The sequence below is a fragment of the Periplaneta americana genome, chromosome 3, assembly GCF_040183065.1.
Source record: "Periplaneta americana isolate PAMFEO1 chromosome 3, P.americana_PAMFEO1_priV1, whole genome shotgun sequence".
In the NCBI taxonomy this organism is placed as follows: Eukaryota; Metazoa; Arthropoda; class Insecta; order Blattodea; family Blattidae; genus Periplaneta; species Periplaneta americana.
Window position 1 is genome coordinate 21589914 of NC_091119.1, and position 24787 is coordinate 21614700.

At 33.4% G+C, this 24787-nt stretch overlaps 1 protein-coding gene across 4 annotated transcripts in view; it reads left to right on the forward strand.

Moving 5' to 3' along the window:
• Positions 1-6445: 6445 nt before the first annotated feature.
• The window catches only part of obe (activating signal cointegrator 1 complex subunit obelus), a 96584-nt gene continuing 78242 nt past the window's right edge, over positions 6446-24787 (forward strand). Inside the window, exons 1-5 of one of the 4 annotated variants that reach the window (XM_069820072.1) lie at positions 6446-6591; positions 9065-9215; positions 10183-10292; positions 14600-14751; positions 17765-18046. In XM_069820072.1, coding sequence (XP_069676173.1) covers positions 9085-9215; positions 10183-10292; positions 14600-14751; positions 17765-18046 — 675 coding nt within the window. In that variant the 5' untranslated portion in view covers positions 6446-6591; positions 9065-9084. Of the gene's footprint in view, positions 6592-7030; positions 7217-8451; positions 8470-9064; positions 9216-10182; positions 10293-14599; positions 14752-17764; positions 18047-24787 lie in introns of those variants that run through there. The other 3 variants (XM_069820071.1, XM_069820073.1, XM_069820074.1) reach the window with 3 other exon arrangements.

The window sequence follows — 24787 nt, forward strand, 5'->3', positions numbered from 1 at the left end:
GCAGGTTCATTGCCGCCCTCACATAAGCCCGCCATTGGTCCCTATCCTGAACAAGATTAATCCAGTCTCCATTATCATATCCCACCTCCCTCAAATCCATTTTAATATTTTCTTCCCATCTACGTCTCGGCCTCCCCAAAGGTCTTTTTCCCTCCGGCCTCCCAACTAACACTCCATATGCATTTCTGGATTCGCCCGTACGTGCTACATGTTCTGCCCATCCCAAACGTCTGGATTTAATGTTTCTAATTATGTCAGGTGAAGTATACAATGCGTGCAGCTCTGCGTTGTGTAACTTTCTCCATTCTCCTGTAACTTCATCCCTCTTAGCCCCAAATATTTTCCTAAGAACCTTATTCTCAAACACCCTTAATCTCTGTTCCTCTCTCAAAGTGAGATGATGATGAGAATAATAATAATAATAATAATAATAATAATAATAATAATAATATAATTTTTTCACGTTTCAAAAACTCAAAACTTGGTTATTATTCATAAAAATGTGTTTCCTGAAAAATCTTAATTTTGTAGATGTTAACTTTTGTAAAACCGGTCCTCAGGTTTTGTTTTTTAAGTTTAAGGTAGCCTATTCATTAGTCCTTTGCTAAATTGTTTCGTTTCTCTTTATCTTGAAACATTTTCCCACTACGAGGATATTAATTTTGTTTCTCTTCCCGGGTCCTGATTTCCTTTTTAACAATTATTTATTTATTTATGTATTTATTTATTTGTTTATTTATTTATTTATTTATTTACTTATTACCTTACATATTTACTTACTTACTTATTTTTTTACTTATTTATTTATTTATTTATTTATTTATTTATTTATTTATTTATTTATTTATTTATTTATTTATTCATATTTATTTATTCATTTATTATTCATTCATATTTATTTATTTATTTATTTATTTATTTATTTATTTATTTATTTATTTATTTATTTATTTATTTATTTATTTAGAGAGTGATTCATAAGGATTTACTGCCACTTACGGAGCTTATTTCCGAAGACATTCTGAGCAAAAAATGTCACATAAACATCTATCCTAATCTCAATATTTTCAGAATTACACTAATTTGAAGTTGTTTGTAAAAATATCTTTTTCTCTAGTTTTAAGGGTAAAAGAATATTACAAATAGAGAATGAACTATTCAGAAGTGTAATTTCTTTAATTGGCTCGTATTCTGAAGTTAAAAATGTGTCGTTAATTATTACTTTCTACAGATATTGTTTTTCAATTTTTAACTAAAAATTACATGATTCTTACGCACTTATTACAAAAATTGTTACAAATCATACGACTTCAGGAATATAATTCCTTACAATTTAATTATGCATCCTAATATAGTCTTAAAGAATTTACAAAAGTGGCGTGATTTGTAACAATTATTGTGATAAATGCGTAAGAAAAATGTAATTTTGTAGGCCTACTTAAAAATAAAAAAAAAAGATCTGTACGAAGCAACTATGGAATTCATAACACATTTTTAGCTTCACAATATTAGCTAATTAAAGAAATGATACTTCTGAATAGTTCATTCTTTATCTGCAATATTCTTTTACTCTTAAAACTAAAGAATAATTGTATTTTTCAAACAACTTCAAATTAATTTAACTGTGAAAATATTGAGAATAGGACACATGTTTAGGCCTATATGACATTTTCTGTTCAAAATATCTTCGAAAATAAGTTCCGTAAGGGACGGTAAATCCTCGTGAATCACCCTCTATATACGTATAATAGAAGAAACTCACTTTAGTACGGGCAGTAGAGATGAACAACGATCGAGAAAGCGAGACTAACAGCGCCCGCAAAGCCGGAAACCCACATGACAATGTTGTATTACGTCGCGTCCTTGACCTAAAGCAGCGTTGTCAGACACAGCCTAAACGGAACGGAGCGCTCAACTATAAAGGTAAGCGTTCACTACATCGTATCGTACTGCTCGTACGAATCTCACGCAACGGATATTTTAAGTGCAGTGCTTTCACTGTAACGGCTCCACCTCATCGCCTCATCGGATTCCCCTATCAGCTGTTTGAAACATGACGTCGTACGATATTGACATTGCTGAAAGCAAAGGAGTTGAGGTTAGGTCTATTAATTACGTCTGTTAGCGAATAAGAATTTGTAATTGCTTCATGCGTCCTAATTGAAGAGGAAGAAACGAAAGAAATATTGGTTACATAATATATTTGCAAGAAATGACTTGATTACTGTAATGAGAACGCCTCAAATTATATAATTCTTCGCAATTTTCTACACGCGAAATAAGTTTTCCGTCTGCCATTTTGGCGCGACACTGAACATGGCACAACATAATAGTAACAGTTGGCCAATTAAAATATTGATTTATTAAAGAAGGCCATGATCGCACGCATCGGAAAAGTTGCCCATCCGAGAAACGTGGACGGATTTGCCGTGAGGCGATGCGTCCGATACGATGTAGTGAACGCGGTTACATAACAATTACAGCAAAGATAGTCTTTTTCGATCCGTGTGATTCGTCCGATGCGTGCGATACGATGTAGTGAACGCTTATCATAACTCGTTGCGAGCTCCGGTGCTTCCACAGACATAAGCAAGTTCACGCTCTGACTGGACGTCTCTAGCACCACAACCGGTTTCGGAGCTTACAACTCTGACACTACTGACCTAAAGACTACCGAGTCTTCCGAGACTCGATATTGATCATCTCCCGAAGTCCCGAAATCAACCAGCCATCAATCGCCACAGTTGTTTATACCTGACTGAACTTTTATCTACTTTGGCAACTGTTATATAGGTATAAACAATCAAGTAGCCTATTTGAAACATCATCTCTACCTTTCAGTGTATAATAATCATTTCCCCAGTCTTTATTTAATTACTAGACCCATATTAAAAAGTTAGAAATGTTCTTTTCATATGTTTAAGATCAAGTGTGTAATCTCAAGTAAAAAGATATTGTCATATTTTATGTTTCTTAGAAATGCAAATTTATTTGAGAATTTTTTTTTTCTATTTATATAACCATAGGTAATATCATAATAGAACCAGAACATTTTGATAACTAAGATACTGTTCTGTTTTGTCTTTTTGTCTCATTTAAACATTTGTAATGCTATTTATTTCAATTATGTATGTTATTCAAAGTTACGAAATCTTTCCAAGCCGACCAAATGCTATTTCGAGAATGACGAATGAGACTCGAAGCACAGCGAGAATGACGAGCCGAGACTTGAGAGACAAATGCAGCGAACACAGCGAGCGAGAGCGGCAGTTAGTTTTGTTCATCTCTAACGGACAGCCTTCGATAGATGGACAGATATTTATTTTTAATCGTAATGTTACTAATTCTAGTTTTATAAGCCGATTTTATAATTATTTCATAATAATAATAATAACAATAATAATAATAGTAATAATAATAATAATAATAATAATAATAATCCGGCAATATAATTTTGTAGTTATTTTAAAGCTTTGTCATGTAACTTAACTAACAGAAATTAGCGAATTTAATGTAGGCCAACATTGACATCAAATAATATCCTCGCCGGAAATAGTGAAAAAAGTCAAACATCCGCTCAATTCGTCTCTGATTATGTTTCAGATCGTTGCTACTCATAGTTTGCACTAGTAAACGGCCGGTGCTGTGACAGTACGTAGTCAAACATATTGCGACATACCGAGTTCCAGTCTTATCACTCAAGATTAGAGTACAACTAGCAAACTCGCCGAATAGTTTAATCTACAAGTAATGTATTGCAAAAATGAAATATTCTCGAATCCCAAATGAATTCGGGAAAATGCTTTATTTTTTCGGTAAAAGTAATGTATCTCCGATTTAAAAACGATGTGTTATATTTATCACAGTATTTTTTGTACAGTGCAGTTTCAGTGACTAAGTTTGAATCAAAATTGATGAGCTAAATTTTTAGAGGCAGTGAAGATAAACCCTCCCCCATATACTAAACAGGTCGCAAGTATAACTTTGTACTGTAAGTTTTATAATATGCAAGGATAAGGTGAACATAATGTTTCAATGTGGCTCGCCATGTTATTGTACTCAAAACGTTTTCCACTAGGCTACGTATTTTATATTGTTTCCTGGACATGTTTCGCTCATGTTAATTTTTTTTTACCTAGGTGAATATCTGAATATTTTACAGTTTCTCCAACAGTCGGTTTTGAATTTTGGTATTACAAGCAAATGTTTGTTTGTTTAATTTATACTATAGGCCAAGGTGTATAATTGACACGATGTTTCACTGCTATTCACTAACATTAGATTTTTATCACATCGAACTTAGAGCATAAAGAACTATGTTTGAATTGTGATAAATGCGTAAGAAAATGTAATTTTTTCCCAAAAAATTGTAGATACACTCCTTTCTTCTTTCACATCCGAACAAGACATTGCACGTCTCCTAGCTCTTCAAGAGAGTGAGTCTGGAGCTTGGTTACACGCATTACCTTCTCCTCACATCGGCACCCTAATAGATAGTACAGCCTTTAAAATCGCAATAGCTTTACTCCTTGGTTGTAAACTCTGCCAGCCACACCAATGTATTTGCGGGGGAATTTACGGTCATCATGCATTCAGCTGTGCGAGGAGCAAGGGTCGCATTCCCAGACATACATCACTCAATGATATCATTAAAAGATCTCTGACTTCTTGTGGCATACCGTCTCTTTTGGAACCACCAGGTATTAGTCGCGCAAATGGTAAACGACCCGATGGTCTGACCTTAATTCCATGGTCTAGAGGAAAATCTTTAATTTGGGACTCCACTTGCGTTGACACTCTAGCTCCATCTCACTTACCGAATACCTCCAGACGCGCAGCATCTGCTGCTGAATTAGCCGTGAAGAAGAAAGTCAATAAATATGCTCATCTTTTAGACAATTATATCTTTGTCCCATTTGCTGTGGAGACCTTCGGTCCTTGGAGTCATGACGCTAAAGTTTTGGTATCTCAAATCGGCCAAATTTTGATCTCCATTACTGGTGATCGTCGTTGCACTACTTATTTACGTCAACGCTTAAGTATTGCTATTCAACGCGGAAATGCAATGAGCGTTTTGGGTACTCTTCCAGAGTCCAGCCTTTTGGACGAACTTTTTCTCCTGTAATTTTTTTTATCTTTATGTAAATTTTTATATTTTGTTTTTATATGTGTGTAATTGTAACGGTGAAAATATTGTTAAGCAAATAATTTTTTATTTTTTATTTTTTTTCATAAGTGTATATTATTTTTGGGAGTGTTTTTTGTAAGTAATTTTATGAGGTTGTTATTGATATGCTGATAAATTATTTTTGTACTAATTGTATTGTATACTGATAGTTAAATGGGCACTTCACAATAAATTGAAATGATTGCTTAAAAAAAAAGTACCAGTATTAAATTGTATGTTTGAGGGATTGCTTTTTTTTTTTTGCCAAATCATCTGCATATGAAGGGCCCACGGAAAGAACATGTTAAGTCCTTTTCTTATTTTTTTCAATTTTGATGTCATCTGTTAACTATCTTTCTAGTTAATCAGAATGACAAGAAGTCTAATACCTTGTGACGGTTTTCTTTTCGGTCCGGACTTCCTTTTTACATTATAAAATCACGGACTGTCCGCAAAATCCGGGACGTATGGCAACCATCGGTATTTGATGGTGTTTGGATAAAGGGAGATGTCATAAATATTATCTTTGAGATAGATTAAAATTAAACTTCGAACCTTTATTGCACATAGTTTTCTACACAAATAAAACGTATCAAATGCTTGTATTCTTTTGTTTTTTGCACATCCACTTGTAGAATTTAACTTGTATATTTACCTGGGGAACGAAACTCCATTTGCACAAAAAATGGCAACCCCATTGCACCATCGATATGTAGTAAAATATAACTCGTACTGCTGTAGTAAAGGGACAACAACAAAAATGTTAGTTCATGTCATGTATTGTCTTTTCCCAGAATTTGTAATTTGTTTAATGGATGCAAGAGATCGGTCAATTTGGTGGGTGCATTAAATAAACAAAAAGAAAAGTAGTTTGGTATAATTTTCTGTCAGATCTGGTACATTTTATTCCTGATCTGTGGCAACACTGCATGTGAAACGGCGACAGCGTTGCTAATCATAGAAATTTGTCCCTAGTTCTAGGGAATTTTAGTGTCATCTAGTGATATAAAGATAATTTAGCCTAAATTCATTGTTTTTAGGGATGTTTTGATTTTCCCTTTAAAGCCAAGCATTTTCTTTCATTTGATCCTATATTTTAGTTCTTATATATTTAAAATGTAAGTTAAATATTTTCTTAGAGTCGTATTTTCTAACAAGAATAAAAAATGCGACTTTCCATTTTGATCATAATCCTTATTGCTATCCGAGAAGAAAAAGTATCACCAGAATGATGTGACGGTTTTTCTATGGTTTCTCTACTTGCAACTTTCTCTTATAGGAAGGTGATTGGATAAGGCAGTCGTATGAATGTATATTGTAAAAGGGGATTTCCCCTCTCTCTACGGAACTGTATCGATTGAGTTGAATTCATTACTACATCGTTAGCCACGTCAAACATTCAGGCGAAGCGGATTGATACCACGGTGAAGTGATTTTGTGATTTGTGATTGTAGTATATTTAAGATTAAGAAAGAGATAGATTTGTGTGCATGAGTAGGCCTACTGGGAAGCTACTGACAAATTAATCTTCCTTTTAAAACTAAAACAAAATATAAACTTTCATATGAAAAGTTCTTGTTCTGAGAACATAGGCCTATTAATGTTTCATCATTCCAAAAATGTATAGTGTGGTGAGGCTGGGGAGGGAGATCAGGGGGATACTCATGAAATAAAAACTTTCAAGTTTCCCTTGAATGATAGTGCTGTACCTTATGAGGGCTAATTGGTGCAAAAACAATCTATTAAATGTTTATATTGAACGTTTAATTGTGTCCTCTTTCTTATTATATGTACTATTAATAGAAATTGCTATTCAATTTTAAGCTGAAATATTTTGGAGTTGGTAATTTTTTAATTGAAATTTAGGGGAAAATAGAAGGTATTTTTAGGGATTTTAATATCAGAATAGATTGGCAACATTGCTCAGCTGTTCAGATTCCATGCGCATAGTCGCATAATTCTCATAGCCGTGTATTGCTGGGTTGGGGTGGAAAACGTTGAATATTAAAGTAGACTACATACATGCGGGCATGTGTCTTCGGTTTGTAGGTATAGTATGGTTTTTTTTTAAGTATAAATGCATAACCCCTTTTCAGTTGTTTTTAATTTATTGTGCATGGTATTGGTAATTTCACAGTTACTGTATTCAAGTTTCAGTTTACATATAATTATAAATTATAGGTGTTGGCAGACCGTGGGGGCAGATTGTCCAGTATGGAAATAAATAAGAATGTGACATTTCTGACGTTATGTTAATTCTGTAAATTTCTAGAATATATATGCTACATTTATTTATTAGTTAAAGCTCTGAATTACATCCGTCCTCTTATGTCGCAAGTTGTGCAATAGGAGATTAATATTTTATTTTGCACCATATGTATGAGTATTATGTATTGTATCAGTGGCCTACATTATTTTATTTAATTATGTCTGCAAGAATAATGTGAAGTAATATTTACGTACAGAATATATTGATTCTAGTTGTATTTACAAAATTTGATATTATTTTAGGAAGAAAGTAAATTGTGCGACTTGGTGGCATCCCTTATTTTATAAATTCCGTAGTCTGTTTGTACTAAGTAAATTAGAAACCGTATGAAGTTAATTTTAAATAGACTTGAAGTATGTACAATTGTGATGGTTTTCAAACCCGGAGTGTTAATGTGCCTGCAGTTAATTAAGGTGTACATGAATCCAGATACGAGAGATAGAGGTGTAGGCCTAATGTCAGCATTACATAAAATACCGGCGGTCTTTCAGTGTAGCCTACTGTTGAAAAAGTATGAAGAATATTGATGAATCTCACTCTTTTAATAATAACATACATAACCTATGGTTTTCAAGTTTGCTTTTACAATTCTTTAATAAGTATTTAATATATAATTTTACACCCGTTTTTTGAATAATTTAATAATTTATCATCTTTTACCTTCTTTATATTTCTCAAAACTCGTCTCTTATATTGATATCAGCCTATGAGTCGTCTGTTTTAAAAACTGCAATGTCTTAGGATGTCTAATAGATAAAGTAACCTTGCAGTGTAAAATTAGAAAACAATGACATGGAAATGTTGCACATAACTTTTTAAACAACAAAATTAATTCTTTGTGCATCCCATTTCATAACTTGCAGTTTCACTGCATAAAACTTATAATTGTAATACTTTTTGGAACCAGATTACTAATTATTAAGTTGTCATGCCTTTCTCACACATAAGGGACAGAAGTTACAGAACTAGAGCTGTATGAAAAGAAAAATATTAACCCTAGGCAAGCTTTGGCAGGGTGCATTAGAATATGGAGGTAAATATCAAACGATTTTTATGTTGAAAGTATTTGAAGGGTTCAGAGCCATAGTGGGCCAAACGCCATTTATTAAAAACGGAGAAAGCAAGGGTTAAAGTTAAGTGAACACCATAATTTAATGAATATTGACATATACTGTAATTTAGTTTTAATGTGCACATTTTATATTATTTGCTATATGTTTCATTGAATTATGATAAGCACTTAATTTTAACCCTTGTTTTCTCCGTTTTTAATGTATGGTGCTTGGCCCACTATGGCTCTGACCCCTTCATTTGTGGCTGCTAACTAAAACTGTCTAAAACTACGCGTTTATAACTACATAAATCTTTCAAGAGCCAATGAAGAAAAACTGTTCCTTTTCTGGTGAATTACCAAATGGTGAAATGGACGAGAAATGGGACTAACTCTTTGTTCATCTCAAACTCCATTTGGACTAGACAGAGTTGATGCCAAGTCTCCAGCATTGTGTGCTCATGTTTTAGCTGTTGGTTAACAGTGCAGACTATGCCATATTATAGATTTTGTTGCTACTTTTTTATGAATTGTTATTCTGCTTTAATCTATATAGGATATTTTTGTTAATTTCCAGCTGTCAGATGATCTACAGATATGCAGTACAAACTTCCTCGTCTTACTAGTTCATTTCGAGCATTTTCTGATCTAGCTCGACCAAATGCTTCAAATTCACGTGAAGATAATATAGAGACATATCGACAATGGAAGGCAAACCAATTGAAAGAGTGAGTATTAAGAAACCACAAATTTGACTTTTTTTTGCCTAAAGGCTTTCAAAGGAGCAGTGTTATTCTGAATATGTTACGAACATTTTATAAAGTAAGGATAATATGACATAATGTAGCTTATAGCAAAAAATTATTCTTACTGATGAAATTGACTTCTCCACCAATAATAAGTTTTCTTTTTTTCCTTATTGCATAGTTCTTCTTCTTCTTCTTCTTCCTCTTCCTCCTCCTCCTCCTCCTCCTCCTCCTCCTCCTCCTCCTCTTCCAATGCTACCAGGTTGTCATTTGACATTTTTGGGCTCTCCTGGCAATGGCTTATTTGTAACCCACTTCTGAGGTTGGGGCGCCTAGAAGACGAAATTATGCTGCCCCAACGATGATGATGACGATGATATTATGATTATGAATTGCCTGGAGAGGTCTTAAACCTAAGCCTAACCTAATTTCCAGACCATGGACGAACACTGGAACATTCCCCTTTAAGAAAAAATTCCTGAATTCTAACTGGGACTCGAACCTGGGACCTCATGAACTGTAGTCAGAAGCTCTGACTACTAACCCATGAGGCTGATCTTATAGCTTCATTTTGTTGTGACTATTTTTTTTTATTTAATCGTACATGTATAATTTTGGATATGATTGTTTTAGGTGAAAATAAAATATAATTATATTGGTGTTAAAATTAATTTTGTCCATATCATATACTAGTATATTTACAATGTATTTATTCTAAATATTGGGAAGAAAGAGAGAAAATAACTCCATTAACTTTGAATTTTGTCATTGATATTAGGCTACGATGTATCAGAATACTTACAATTTCTTCTGAAACATCTTAATAATTTCGCTTTATCTCATGGATTTAGTACAAATGTAGGAAGATATACAACGTCGTAACTGATACTGGTACTGCATCTCTTATAGCATAAAGTTTGTGATATTTCTTTTATTCTATTGATTACAGGGGTCTGACTTGGTCAGACATACTGCAGCTTGTAGAAAAAGATGTAGGATCAAAGAGAAATCATGTAAAACAATTGCATTATCTTCGGTCATTGGCCAATGACATGACTGGTAAGTTAATATATTCACTTACTTTGTTAAGAAATTCGTGTTTCTTTGGCATATTTAGTGTTGAGGTGATTTACCATTTTGTTCTAACAATCATTAGCTAAAACTTTTAATTTCCTGCAAGAGGAATGGCTCGCCACTTATGGAGCAAGTAGCTGTTAGTATAAGAATATGTGTGTGTGATATTTGTATAGTATTTTGATATCTACATTCTTTTATAGTAATGGATCACAAATCATCAAAGAGAGAAGAATAGGAAGAGAAAGAGATTAACAGTGAACATAACCTTTAGAAATGAAAATTCATAATTATATGTTTACATATATTCAGATGTAGATGCTATTCAAACAGACTTGAATAAAATTTAAACTGGGCGTTAAAACATAGGATGAAAATAAATGGTTCTAAAAGTAAATCTATAACATTTTGTAAAACCCGAGAGGAAACTAGTCTTAATTACGAATTCAGTGGTGTTGTAATTCCGCAAGAACAATGTTGTAAATACCTAGGAGTGTATTTAAACTCCAAACTTTCTTGGGGAGAGCATGTTGATAATGTTACGGGTAAAGCATGGAGGGCACTTCACTTTATTATGAGAATCTTGAGAAAAGCTAGCCCCAAATCGAGGGAAATAGCATATCTAACGTTAGTGCGACCGTTAATGGAATACGGAACTACATGTTGGGATCCCTATAGAATATACCAGATAAATTCCTTAGAAAGAATCCAGTGTAGGGCAGCGAAATTTGTTAAAGGTAAAAGAGAAGATGGAAACGATACGATAAAAGAACTTAAATGGGAAACTTTGGAAAACAGACGTAAGAAAACTAGAATAACATCATTGTATAGAGCACATCTAGATCAGAAAGCATGGGTAGACATAACGGCTCGGTTAGAAAAGCCAACGTACTATGGTAGGAACGATCATGATTTTAAAATCAAATGTAGGAAACAGAAAACGGATGTAGGTAAATTCTCATTTTTAAATAGAACTATAAATGATTGGAATGACCTACCTGCAGCGGTCTTTGAGGGCTGTCCTTCCTTAAGGAGATTCAAGAATAATTTAAAAAGTTGTATATAAAGTGAAAATTAAAATTAAGGTGACATTCAACATTTAATTATTTTAAGGTGACATGTATTTATCTAGGCTGACGAGTTTACTTCCTTGGTTTGAATTGTAAATTATTTAAAACTAACGTGTAAGAGGGCCTTAGACTAGAAATGTTTAGTTTAAATGTAGTTCTGTTTATAAGTATGCATAAGGATGTAATTATTTGACTTATTTGAACTGTTGTATCAGTGAAGCGAGGTGAGTCAGTGAAGTTATGGTTTTACAGTGCAGTGAACATTTCCGATCAGTGATAATTTATAGCGTCAATGAAATGTGTTCTATAGTGTCAGTGAAATGCGTCATAGTGCCACTACAGGGAATGAGATAAGAGTAAAGTGAAAGACTATTGAAACTTACGTAGGACCTATAGATAATTATGTAGGTTGTATTGTAAAATTAGGTATTTTATTTTATGTTTTATTATTATTGTGTTAAATTGTATTGTGTATTATTATTGTATTGTGTGTAAAATTGTATATGTGTTGTAAAATGTATTGTGTATTGTAAATTTTATTGTGTATTGGTTATCATTTTATTGTGTATTGTTAATATTGTATATACCATTGCCACCCTGTGCTTGCCCACTTGCAGTGTAAATAAATACATACATATTGACCACAATGGTGGCTCAGTGCTAGTGTGTTGGGCTTATAAGCCAGGGAACCTGGGTTCAAATACCGTTGCACCTTGACAAGTTCCTATATGCACTCCAAGCAAAGAAATTTTTCAAGAATTAAATATTTTACCACTCCCCTGCATCTACATCCTAGAATCTGTTTGCTTTATGCATAAGAATCTTAACTATTTTAAAAGAAACTCTGAAACTCATAACCATAACACAAGAACTGCTAACAACTTGCATATAAACTGTCATACTATTACCAAAAGTCTTAACAGTACTTCTCATACAGGTATCTTATTATATAACAAGGTACCTGGGGATATTAAACATTTAAATTATGAAGGTTTCAAAACCAGGGTAAAAACTATTCTGCTCCAGTCCATGTCGTTCAAAATCACTGATTTCTTGCATTAAAGCTATAAAGCAAAATACCTACCTTCATTACTGTTGCACATAATTTTTTCTCCAAACAATGTTGATAGTAATGTAGGACTATCTTGTTGTTACGTAATCTATGTTAATTAATTTATTTAATGTCTTGCAAACGGAAAATGTATTATATATCTTATTATTTATTGTGTCTTTTGGCAGTTTTACTATTCTTTGGAAAACTTAGTGTTAAAATTAAATTCACTAGTGGCTTGTGCAGCAACTGCTGCAAACTACGAGTAAGTTCATTAGATGTTCAAATAAACATTTTTCAGATTTATTTTCAATGAAGAATACCAGACATTCGGAAAGTTATTTGCTCCTATAACAATGAAAGATACTCTCTCTCGAGCCAATACTGAAGAGAACCACGCATATAAATATCTACACCACACCGCCATTAAATATATGAAAAAGACCCACCCCACTTGATTAATAATTATAAAAATATTTGATTTTTAATAATATTATCTTACGTAAGTTTTATAGCTTTCAGTAACATATACTATATATACTATATAGTCGCCACTCAGTAAAATATAGAAATCAAAATCTAATTTAAGTTGTTCTCTACATCTACTTATATAACCCCAAAACGTTTCAATTTCATATTATCAATATAGCTATATATATATATATATATATAATTAATGAAAAATAGTCACATCATGGCATTAACTGCAATAATATTTCATTTCTAATGGTAATAATGTCATCAAACCACCTCAAGTTTTGTAGTTTTTAATATTCAATACACAGCTGTACCCAGAAAATTACACACCACAGAATCGAACCTGTAAATTATTTTTAGGAAGTTAAGTTTTTAATAACCAATTTAATTTGAGCTCTAAATAATATGTCGGCATTCTTGCAGATCATGGCCTTCGTGTAATATTGTTTACTGTAGTAGGTGTTTTGTTTTATTCTGAAATGCAACACGGCCGACTTGATGCTCGCTTCGCTTCTCCTTTACAAAAAAGCGAAGGGAATATCAAGTCGGCCTTGAATGCTATTAGCTAGTACTCAAAACTGACGACAGATGGATTTTGGGAAATAGGAAAATTATGTTTAAAAATTGACATTTCACTGAAAACTACTATTTTTCCGAAAAACTTTGAGTTCCAAGCTTCAAAATGAGGGGTCGTTTATTAAAATCTGTCCAGCCGTTTTCCCGTAATTTGCATTACCAGTTCAAATTATTAAATTCATATTAGAAACCAACTAAATTCATACTAGAAATCTTATTTTGTGTGTGTGTGTTTTTTGAGTTTGTATTTTGTGTTTGTATCTAATTACGAACCTATAATCTGTAATAGATTGTACAGGGAATGAATAAATACAATACAATACAATTTATGATTTGATAACACAATCACAAGGGAAAAATGGAACTCTCTGCATCATAATCCACAGTTGATTCCCGATTTACCACGCAAATCGTCTGTAGCTGCATTTAGATTGGCAACAGACCATGACTGTTTGGTCAAGCATCTGCATAGAATTGGAATATATCAGTCCCCTAACTGCCCATTGTGCAACTCAAACCAAGAAATGGATTCGGAACATCTCAAAATCTGTGCTTCACTGGCTGACCATGACAATATCTTTGAAAAATATTTGAGTGCAAGAGGTCAAATGACTTTATTGTCAAACGCCTGGCATTAGAAAACAACAACAACGTTTTCCTAAAATTTTATTGCTATTCCTCAAGTATTATAACTTAATAGTTTCTGTGATAGTATTATTAAATTAGCAGAAAACTGAAATTCTATTTCATGCCTTTGTTCTCAACTCTCTTTGCGAAAACAAAACTACATTTTTTTTTATTATTTAAAACTTAACACACATTAATTTATTTCAGTCTCTACTGTTTCTAATTCAGTTCATTCTACAGTATTGATTTTGCTTAATACTTAAAATATAATTTTCCCATTTTTACCACAATCATATGTACGCTTTTCACCTCCACTCCTTTCACAAATTTCTGATTGCTTCCCTTATTTCCATATGTATTTTCCTTCCATCATACTTTTCCTCTGACACTACAACATTACTCTGGACATTTCTCTTTCAGAATATGTATGTAGCCTATATAAAAGGACACATCTTCCCATAAAAGCTAAGATTATGTTTGTGTGTTTGTAGGTGGAGATCAGAGTAAGGAAGTCGTAGATGAAGCAGCAGTATTTCTGTTTAGACTCTTTCTACGCGAAAGTCTTGTTCTGCAGAAACATTTGCTGATGCTTAAGCAGATGTTTGGATCAGTCTCGTCAAATTTAGCCAACAAAGTGTGTCAGGTACGAGATGACGAAATTTTTAAGATATGAAATATTACTGTTTTAGTATGTAGGCCAGAGTCCTAATTCTTATCAGATAGAAAGAAATGAACGTAATACATATTCGGAATATGTATGATATGAACTTTCTTGTGTTAAATTTTAACGTACCTTGTTAACCACACCACAGACATCATCACAAAACAAAACTACTTCACATACAATAACAAATATTACACACAAACCGAAGGCCTACACATGGGATCACCCATTTCCAGCATACTAGCAGAAATATTCTTACATCACATAGAACAGACATTCTAAACAAAGACAACAACAAACACGCAGACAACATCATATATTGGCACAGATACGTAGATGACATACTAATACTATACAAAGGAAACAAAAGACAGATCCAAAACCTGCATCAACACATAAACAAAATACACCCAAAGCTGCACTACACATTAGAAATTGAAAACAACAAATCCATAAATTTTCTAGACATCACAATAACAAAAGTAGACAACAAACACACATTCAAAGTATACAGAAAACCCACAACAACAACACACATACACAACACATCCAACCACCCCACACAACACAAACAAGCTGCATTCCGAACAATGGTACACAGACTACTCAACATACCAATGAACCAACAGGATTACAACGAAGAACTAAACACAATCAAATATATAGCACAAGAAAACGGATACAACCCAACATAATAGACAACATAATACGAAAGACAAAACATAAGAATACAACACAAACACAAGAACACAAAAAATACATCACACTAACATACGAAAACAAAAATACACATAAAATTGCAACCTCATTCGAGAAATTAAACTACAACATCGCATACAGAACAAATAACACTCTACAAAAACATCTCAACACACAAACAAAAAATACAACCACACAGGCGTATACAAACTCAAATGTAACACCTGCAACAACTTCTACATAGGACAGACAGGCAGATCATTTGAAACACGTTACAAAGAACACATCACAGCCATAACAAAATTACAAAACACCTCCACATATGCAGAACACATCACAAATGCCAACCACACCTACAGAGACATCAACACAGACATGGAAATACTGCACATCCAACCAAAAAGCCAGAAACTCAACACACTAGAACAATATGAAATATACAGACACACGAAAACACACCCCAACGATATTCTCAACACACAACTCAATTTCAAAACACATACACTCTTTGACTCTACACTACGAACGCACCCTCACAGGAAACAAGAGGCGCCAAGACCAACAACGACCAGTTCTGAAGATGACCGAAAATAGGTCGAAACATGTTAACAAGGTACATTAATATTTAACACAAGAAATTTCATATCATACATATTCCAAGGTGATATAGTGTTAAAAGTTGTGTAATCAAGATGTGTAATACATATGTACGCGTATGCATACAATATGAAAATAACTGATATGAGAAGAAGATCTATTGTACAAATTGCTCTGGATTCTGTAGCCATTATGCTTATTTCTTTACCATTGCATATGTAGCATTGTTAATCAGTTCCATTTCCTTTTCACAGATATTAAGGTTATTGTAGAAGTCTTCAAAATCTTTACAATAATGCTGGAAACTGACATATTTTTTCCGTATTCCAATTGCCAGAGGCTACAGTTTTAAAGCCAGTCAGTGCAGATATGTCTATGAAGCAAAAAGAAAAAAATGAATGGCTGGTAATTTTGCCTTTAGCCTTCTCATTTCGGGACAGTTTTTGTCGTAAATTCGTTACATGAGACCCTGCTTTTAGTTACAATATTTATTAATGTATAAAGATAAGGTGTTTCAACAAAAAAGTTTCTTAACTGAAAATATTAAATTGAATGTGCCTGTTTTTTTTTTTTTTTTAAGTATTTGCATTATGGAGTGTCGTGAAAGTTTTCCTTAAAATATTTACAGACATATTTATAAACACATAAGCATTCATATAGAATAAGGTGTTTTCGTTTTCTGATATTTTGGTTTTGCTTGACCACCATGTTCATCCTCCACCAATCTTGACACTGAATTGCTAGCTATTGATGCTGCTCTTCAGTGTGTTATTCAAATTTCTGAAAAATCTTTTTGAATACTTACCGACTCCAAGGGGGCTATATTTAATATAATTAAATATGTACCAAACCTATATGCACATAGAATTATTCCAATTCAGAAACAACTAAGTAAACTAAAAAAACTCTAAAAGGAAATAATATTTCAATGGATACCTAGTCATTGTGTATACCTGGAAACGAGAAAGTCGATAATATTGCAAAACAGGCAACATATTTGTAACCAACACCTCTTCAAGTGATATCTCTATCCAGTGCTTTTGCTTCAGTAAAGTCTCATTTTACAAACCTATGGATCAACAATTGGCTCTCTTCTGACAAAGGAAAAATTTTATAGTCTGTACAAAAAAACCAAATGACCTGGAAATGTACAAAAACTTGCCCAGACATGTTCAAACATTTTTAACAAGAGCCAGAACAGGTCACATTGTCACTCAATTGTACCTACACCGATTTCACATTTCTGATAATCGTACTTGTCTGTGGTGTAATAATCATGATGAAGATCTGGAACACATTCTTCTATACTGTCCATCCATAAACCACAAAAGAAGTAAATTAAAATCATCAGTACCAGTTGCAGAAGACACAGCCCTGCAGTATATATTGACTACACCCCACCTCTGGCTACTAGCAACAGACATCTATAATGAACACAATCAAAATACCCCTCATTTCTCATGAAAAACAACAAGTGAAAAGACTACAGTGGACTATAGTGGACTTTATGTTGTCACCAAACAGCTGGATACATTAAGAAGATTGATTGATTGATTGATTGATTGATTGATTGATTGATTGATTGACTGACCACAAAGTAGTTTATTTCATTACAGCGCATAGACAATTTTAATTTCAGACACCTACATTTTAATTGTTTATGTTTCAGGAATAATGCATTTCTTTTTCTTTATAGTGTGTGTCTCAGATCACATCACATTTATCTGAAGAATGCATTGATTATGTGAAAAGTGGGAAGAAGTTGCAGGATAATGGACTGAAAAAGCAGTATGGCAGTGATATAAAATTTGTCTTCCAACCTCCCCGATTACCATGGCCTAACACTAGTTTTCTTGTGGACCTTGGGGCCTCTGTAGGCAGTGAAATATTGAAAGACTTCTCAATGAAATATGATGATGTGGCAGCCCTAATAACAACCAAAGAGGATTCTAAGAAGAATCAGAGTAAAAAGAATGGGGTTGGTAAATATTGACTTAATATATATTATAATTTATTTAAAGACATTTTTCTGGTATGAAGATTTTTAAAATGTAAAATGTTAGCTGTCTAAATGATAGGTAAAACGAGTGCATTTTTTATTTGAGAAATTTCTAAAGGTTGACGCTCACTGGCACGAACCGACCGGAACGGAAATCTACAGCCGTCCGTCTTCCGCGGAAGCTCTGACGCTCACTGCTCGGAATATTCCGGTACAGTCGACAGGCAGTCTGGTTTAAACATGGAGTGGGATAGTAGTTCCGAAGATTATTTTATTTTACTGAGTCCTTAGCTGATGAGGAAGGAAAAAAGAAAAGAAAAAAGAAAATATGGGTCCATAACTAGAGCCCGGATTTTATGTAATGTGAAAATGAGAACTATGTAGACTACATAAATATGAAGCTAAAAATGACGAAGTATGTAGATAAATATGTAATAAATAAAAAAAAGTTGGTAATTTAAAATCTAAGCTTTATTAGATGTATTTGTGCACACTAATAAAAAATTACAGATGCACATGTGATTGAACCTCATTGTTTGGAGGCGCAATTAATAATTGAATATTTTTACATATTTTCTACGGTTATTGATCGTCTCGTCAACGGCAACCCATACGTAGGAATCATCAAGTCCATCTCTAATTGTTTCCATTGTGTCAGTGTAGCAGGAGTTCAAATATTTTTTCCGGAGTGTTGATTCATGCGAAATATTGAAGTTGCAGTATTTGCGTAGGAATGCTTGGAACTTTGGAACTCCAAGTTTATACCACTGTATATGTTTGCAGCAACCATTGCCATGCACAAATTTTTTATTAAATTCACTTGTAGAAGACGAATGTTTCAGCACCACTTGTGTAAGAAGAACTTTTTCTTTTCGACGGAGCACGTTTTTTATTTCTCACATGAAGTCCAATTTTTAAATGCTATTCTAATTGTGACTTCTTGGAGCACCCAATGCGTTTGTCACACACTTTGGACTGCACGATTTAACCATTTTAGTAAAGGAATCTTCAATTGAAATCCAGTCTTTTAACTTGGATGCGAATGGCAGTAGGCTTGCTATTATATTACCTGATGTCAAAATAAGTTTCTTAAAAAAAAAACAGAAAAAACTATTGTTTTCTTTTAGAGCAACTGATTCATTCTTTCCTTCACTACTACCATTCGCATTGGTATTTGTACCTACTTTACCGTTACTTCTCAAGGGATACAAACTATTAGCATTGCAAAGAGATGTCCATTTTTTGACAGAATACGTTATTATTTTCAATTATAAAATTATATTTATGCACTAGAGACGAAGGGATAAGCTTTATAAACAATTTTAAAAATAACTTAATCATTACGTAGAGAGAAAATTAGTGAACAAATGTATATATTCTTTCAAAATATGCAATATCCTTCAAAATATTTTAAAATATATAATATATGCCAAAATATTTATTATGCACCAAAATATGTAAAAACATTTAAAACTTCGAAATAATGATCCCTTTCGTTAATCTTCGATGCTACTTACCCATTAGAGTTCTACGAAATGTTTATTTGGCCATTATTCAGTCTACCATTCAATATGGTATAATTGTTTGGGGTGGAAGTACAAACATTAATCTTAGTTCGTTAAATTTACTACAAAAACGAATAATTAAAATTTGTTTGAAGAAACGTTTCGATTATCCAACTAAATTAATTTATTCTGAATTTAATGTATTTAATATTGAACAAATTTATAAGCATACGCTGTTAAAATTTTATCATAAAAATCGTAATAAGTTTGTATTACAGACACATAATTATGACACAAAACGAAATATTAATTCAACATTAGTAGAACCTAAATGTCTCACATCTGCTGGTCTAAAGCATAGCATTAATTTTGGCCCTCGGTTGTACAATGCTTTAACTAAATTACACCCAGAACTTCTAACATGTAACCCACTAACATATAACAAGAAAATTAGAAACGTGTTAATATCTTCAATTTGATTAAATAAATTTATAGCCTATGTGTATGAATTAATCAACCTATATTATATTTGTATTCTATAATTTTGAAATATATATTAGTCCTACTTTTCACGTGCGATATTATTCTTCTCTAGTGTTAATATTATATTATATAATTCCATTGCCGCTATAATTTAAATTTTAGTTCCTATTTTATTTTACTTATTTATTTTTATTATTTTTTCTGTATTTCTCTTATATTAATATTGTATTATATAATTTCTGTAACTGTAATTTTAATTTTATTTCCTATTTTATTTTATATTCTCTTATAGGCCTATTAATATTATATCTTAACTGCGATCGAACACGAGCGCTGCTCATTCGGTCTCAAATTTTGTTAATACTACTGTATCTCCTTTTTATATTGATGGTATTATTTTATTTCTATTTGTCTTGTTTGTTTGTAATTATATTCTTTATTCTGTATATTTAAATTTAAATTTAATACGATTCGCGGACTTTTAGCTTTCCTTATAGCTACATATGTAGGAACGGAATATGTAATTACATACAATCCGGGCTCTAGTCATAACAATATAAAAAAGTGTTTTGATTAATTTAACTATCTTTGCCCACATTTGTGTAAAGATCGAGTAATGGTTTTTTTAGTACTTTCGTATGAGCGAAGAAAAATGTTTAAAATTTCATCTGTTATTAGCATCTCAAATAATGAAGGGAAACATCACATTTCGAAGGCCAATCAGCACAGAAGCGCGATTAGCACTGTTAAAATTAACTTTTCATCACCCATTTTAAGAATAATCTGTCTGGATAACGCACCAGCACATGTTGAGTGGGAAAGTACTGAGAACAGCCAACACACTTTTCTCCAAAGACCAGCGAAGACATACGAATGCAGCCGATCGTCATCGGAAATTCCGCTAGGGTCATGTCGCGAGAACCCTGTCCGTCAGGACCGGCAGCCGGTTGCTTCCGTTCGGACAAGTGAGCGTTTACCGTTTAAAATACATGCATACGTCTCTCGCAGAATATTTCCGGTTCGTTCCGTTCCGGTCGGTTCGTGCCAGTGAGCGTCAACCTTAAAGCTACAAAATGATTTTCAGTAACTGGAAGGTGCAAATCTTTCTTTGTTTATAGTGATTTTGAAGCTTTTAAACTTTATTTTAGTGCTTATTTTGTGTAGTTTGTAAAATAAATAAAATATTTAAACTAAATTTAATATAATTGGAGATATTTGTCAATGTGTACATGAAACAGAAATACTGGGTGTTCATTTTAAAGTGTGTCATGACATCATTGTTGTGAGTCAGCGATTTGAAGCGAGTTTCAGCTTTTATGTCAGAAAAGTTGCCTATTAATCAAGGCGTTCAATCTGAACTTGAGAACGTGTATGGTATAACTTGAACGTCGTAGCAACAGATGGTGGTCTGTACTGTCTGTGTGCTACCATAACCTCTTTCAAACTGTGTTTTGCACGGGCAAGTCGTACGTAGGGTATTTGTTATCATCGGTTGCGTACGGCAACATTCCACAACACAAATCAAATGCTCCGTGTCCATGTTGACCGTCGAAGTTAATGTCAACAAATACTGTACATAAGTAATCGTCTTAATCCTCTCCCCATATCCCGACAGTAAGAAAAAAATTCACCTCAGTACGTGTTTCCAAACAGTTTACATTCCTGCCACTACCGGCATTACCATACGTATTGGTAAGTACTCTTCAGAATGAACGCCGTACTTGCTAGGCAACTTCTCTGGCACATAGTTTATTAAACCTTCTCTGGCCTCTGCGGAAGTGTAGGAAGATTGAATTGTCTAGGCTCATCGGCTAGCCACATGACGTCATACAGCGAGCCATGACCCACTTTGAACTGAACACACAGTAGTGTTTCGATCTCAATTTGGTACCTATTTCTTTTTTGTTTAATTTTATTTATTGTTCTACAAATAACATAAAAACTTTAGATATTTTTATACACTTATTAATTATATTTTGTTTTTCTGCCTACTTGGAATTGGTTCTTCTCTCACATTTAAGTTATACTGAACACATATTGGTGTTTCATAGATTTTGTTTAGTTGGCTTAAACTAGAAACACATATCAAGAAGTAGTTTTATATAACTTGGGCTGTAAGATTCTATGCATTGTATGCATATTTATCCTGTATAGTTACATATGCCTATTCATATTTAGTGTAGACTATTAACCTTTAAATTGGCAAAAACTTCATTTCTCACACTAGTTTATTAAACATTGTCGGACTGTAAAGAAAACAACTATCGCAATGTCCATATTTTATATGTTGTACAATATTATAGTATTGTGAAATTTTAATTTTCCTACCAATTTTTTTTTCTATTGTTCTATTAAAATTATAACATATAGCCTATTTTTTATGTTTTTATTTTGGTTGGTTATTTAACGATGTTGTATCAACTACTAGGTTATTTAACGTTGATGAGATTGGTGATAGCGAGATGGTGTTTGGCGAGATGAGGCCGAGGATTCGCCTTAGATTACCTTGCATTCACATTACGGTTGGGGGAAAGCCTCGGAAAAAACCCAACCAGGTAATCTGCCCAAGCGGGATCGAACCTGTGCCCGAACGCAACTTCAGGCCGGCAGGCAAGTGCCTTAACTGACTGAGCAATGCCGGTGGTTTATAGCCTATTAACCTGTTGTATCCTATAGGATACTTTGTCAATTTAAGGGTTCATTTTGCTAAGTTTTGACATAAAATTTATAATTACATGTGCAAAACGTAATGTTTCATATTTTATCAAGGCATTATCTTCATTTTTCCGTGTTATACTTTAATTAATTATCATGTCCACTGTGTTAGTGCATCTGCCTCCAGGCTAGTTGGCCCAGGTTCAATTCCCGACAAGGTCAGAAATTTTTTTTTTTTGTAAAATTTCTACTTCAGGACTAGGAGAGGTGATGGTGCATAACTTCTAATCACTAGATTGTGCACCAATATGCCTGGCTACATCCCAAATCTCTGCACATGTGGAATAGCACCAAGAGGGCCGCCAGGCTTAACGTCCCCATCCGACAGACGAATCACTATCAACAGGGACATATGCCTTCTCTTCATATGCACTGTGAAGAGAGTTGGGATTTAATGCAGGCATATTCGTGCACAATCTAGTGATTAGAAGCTGTGCACTGCCATCTCTCCTAGTCCTGAGGTACCACAAAGTTAACTCGGTGGATTCATTTGAAATATCAAGGTCAGAAAGAGCATGAGTAGACATAACGGCTCGGTTAGAAAAGCCAACATACTATGGTAGGAACGATCATGATTTTAAAATCAAATGTAGGAAACAGAAAACGGATGTGGATAAATTCTCATTTTTGAATAGAACTATAAATGATTGGAATGACCTACCTGCAGCAGTCTTTGAGGGCTGTCCTTCCTTAAGGAGATTCAAGAATAACTTAAAAAGTTGTGTATAAAGTGTAAATTAAAATTAAGGTGACATTTCACATTTAATTTTTTAAGGTGACATGTATTTATTTAGCCTGACGAGTTACTTCCTTGGTTTGAATTGTAAATTATTTAAAAATAGCGTGTAAGAGGGCCTTAGACTAGAAATGTTTAGCTTAAATGTAGTTCTGTTTATAAGTATACATAAGGGTGTAATTATTTGACTTATTTTAATTGTTGTATCAGTGAAGCGAGTTGAGTCAGTGAAGTTATGGTTTTACAGTGCAGTGAATAGTTCTGATCAGTGATCATTTATAGCGTCAATGAAATGTGTTCTATAGTGTCAGTGAAATGTGTTACAGAGTGTCAGTGAAATGTGTGCTAAAGTGTCAGTGAAATGCGTCATAGTGCCACTACAGTGAGTGAGATGAGAGTAAAGTGAAAGACTATTGAAACTTATGTAGGGCCTATACATATGTAGGTTGTATTGTAAAATTAGGTATTTTATGTTTTATTATTAATTGTAATTATTGTGTTAAATTGTATTGTGTATTATTTATGATTTTATTTTGTATTATTTATCATTTTATTGTGTATTGTTAATATTGTGTATACCACTGCCACCGGGTGCTTGCCCACTTGCAGTGTAAATAAATACATACATCATTGATTGACTGATTGATTGATTGATTGATTCATTCATTCATTCATTCAATGTTCTGCCCAAGGACAAGGCTTTCACTGCAAACCCAGCTTTCTCCAATCTTTCCTATTTCCTGCCTTCCTCTTTGTTTCCTCATATGATCTATACATCTTAATGTCGTCTATCATCTGATATCTTCTTCTACCCCGAACTCTTCTCCCATTCACCGTTCCTTCCAGTGCGTCCTTCAGTAGGCAGTTTCTTCTCAGCAGTGACCCAACCAATTCCTTCTCCTCTTCTTGTTCAGTTTGAAATATCAATACATACTATACTGTGATCGCAATGCACTGCTGCTATAGTCATCTCACTCTTATTTCCGGCAGCCAATCACGTTGCAGGTCGGCTACATTTAAATGTGTGTGTCTTGTGAGCCGCTGCTGATGACGTTGTGCACTCCCTAAAACTCGATAAACACTTAATATAATTGCCCGCCATTTTGGCTCTTTCGTTGGCATTTGCAGAAAGCACATGAGGACTTATTTGCCGCTCAATTATTTGTTCAACTATAGTGCGTTTGATTTATTATCATAAGAGCTACGACATGATATCGTCGCCTGAATGCAAGAAATAGGTAACTTGATTTTTCATATTTTGTGACATCGCCTACTTACTTA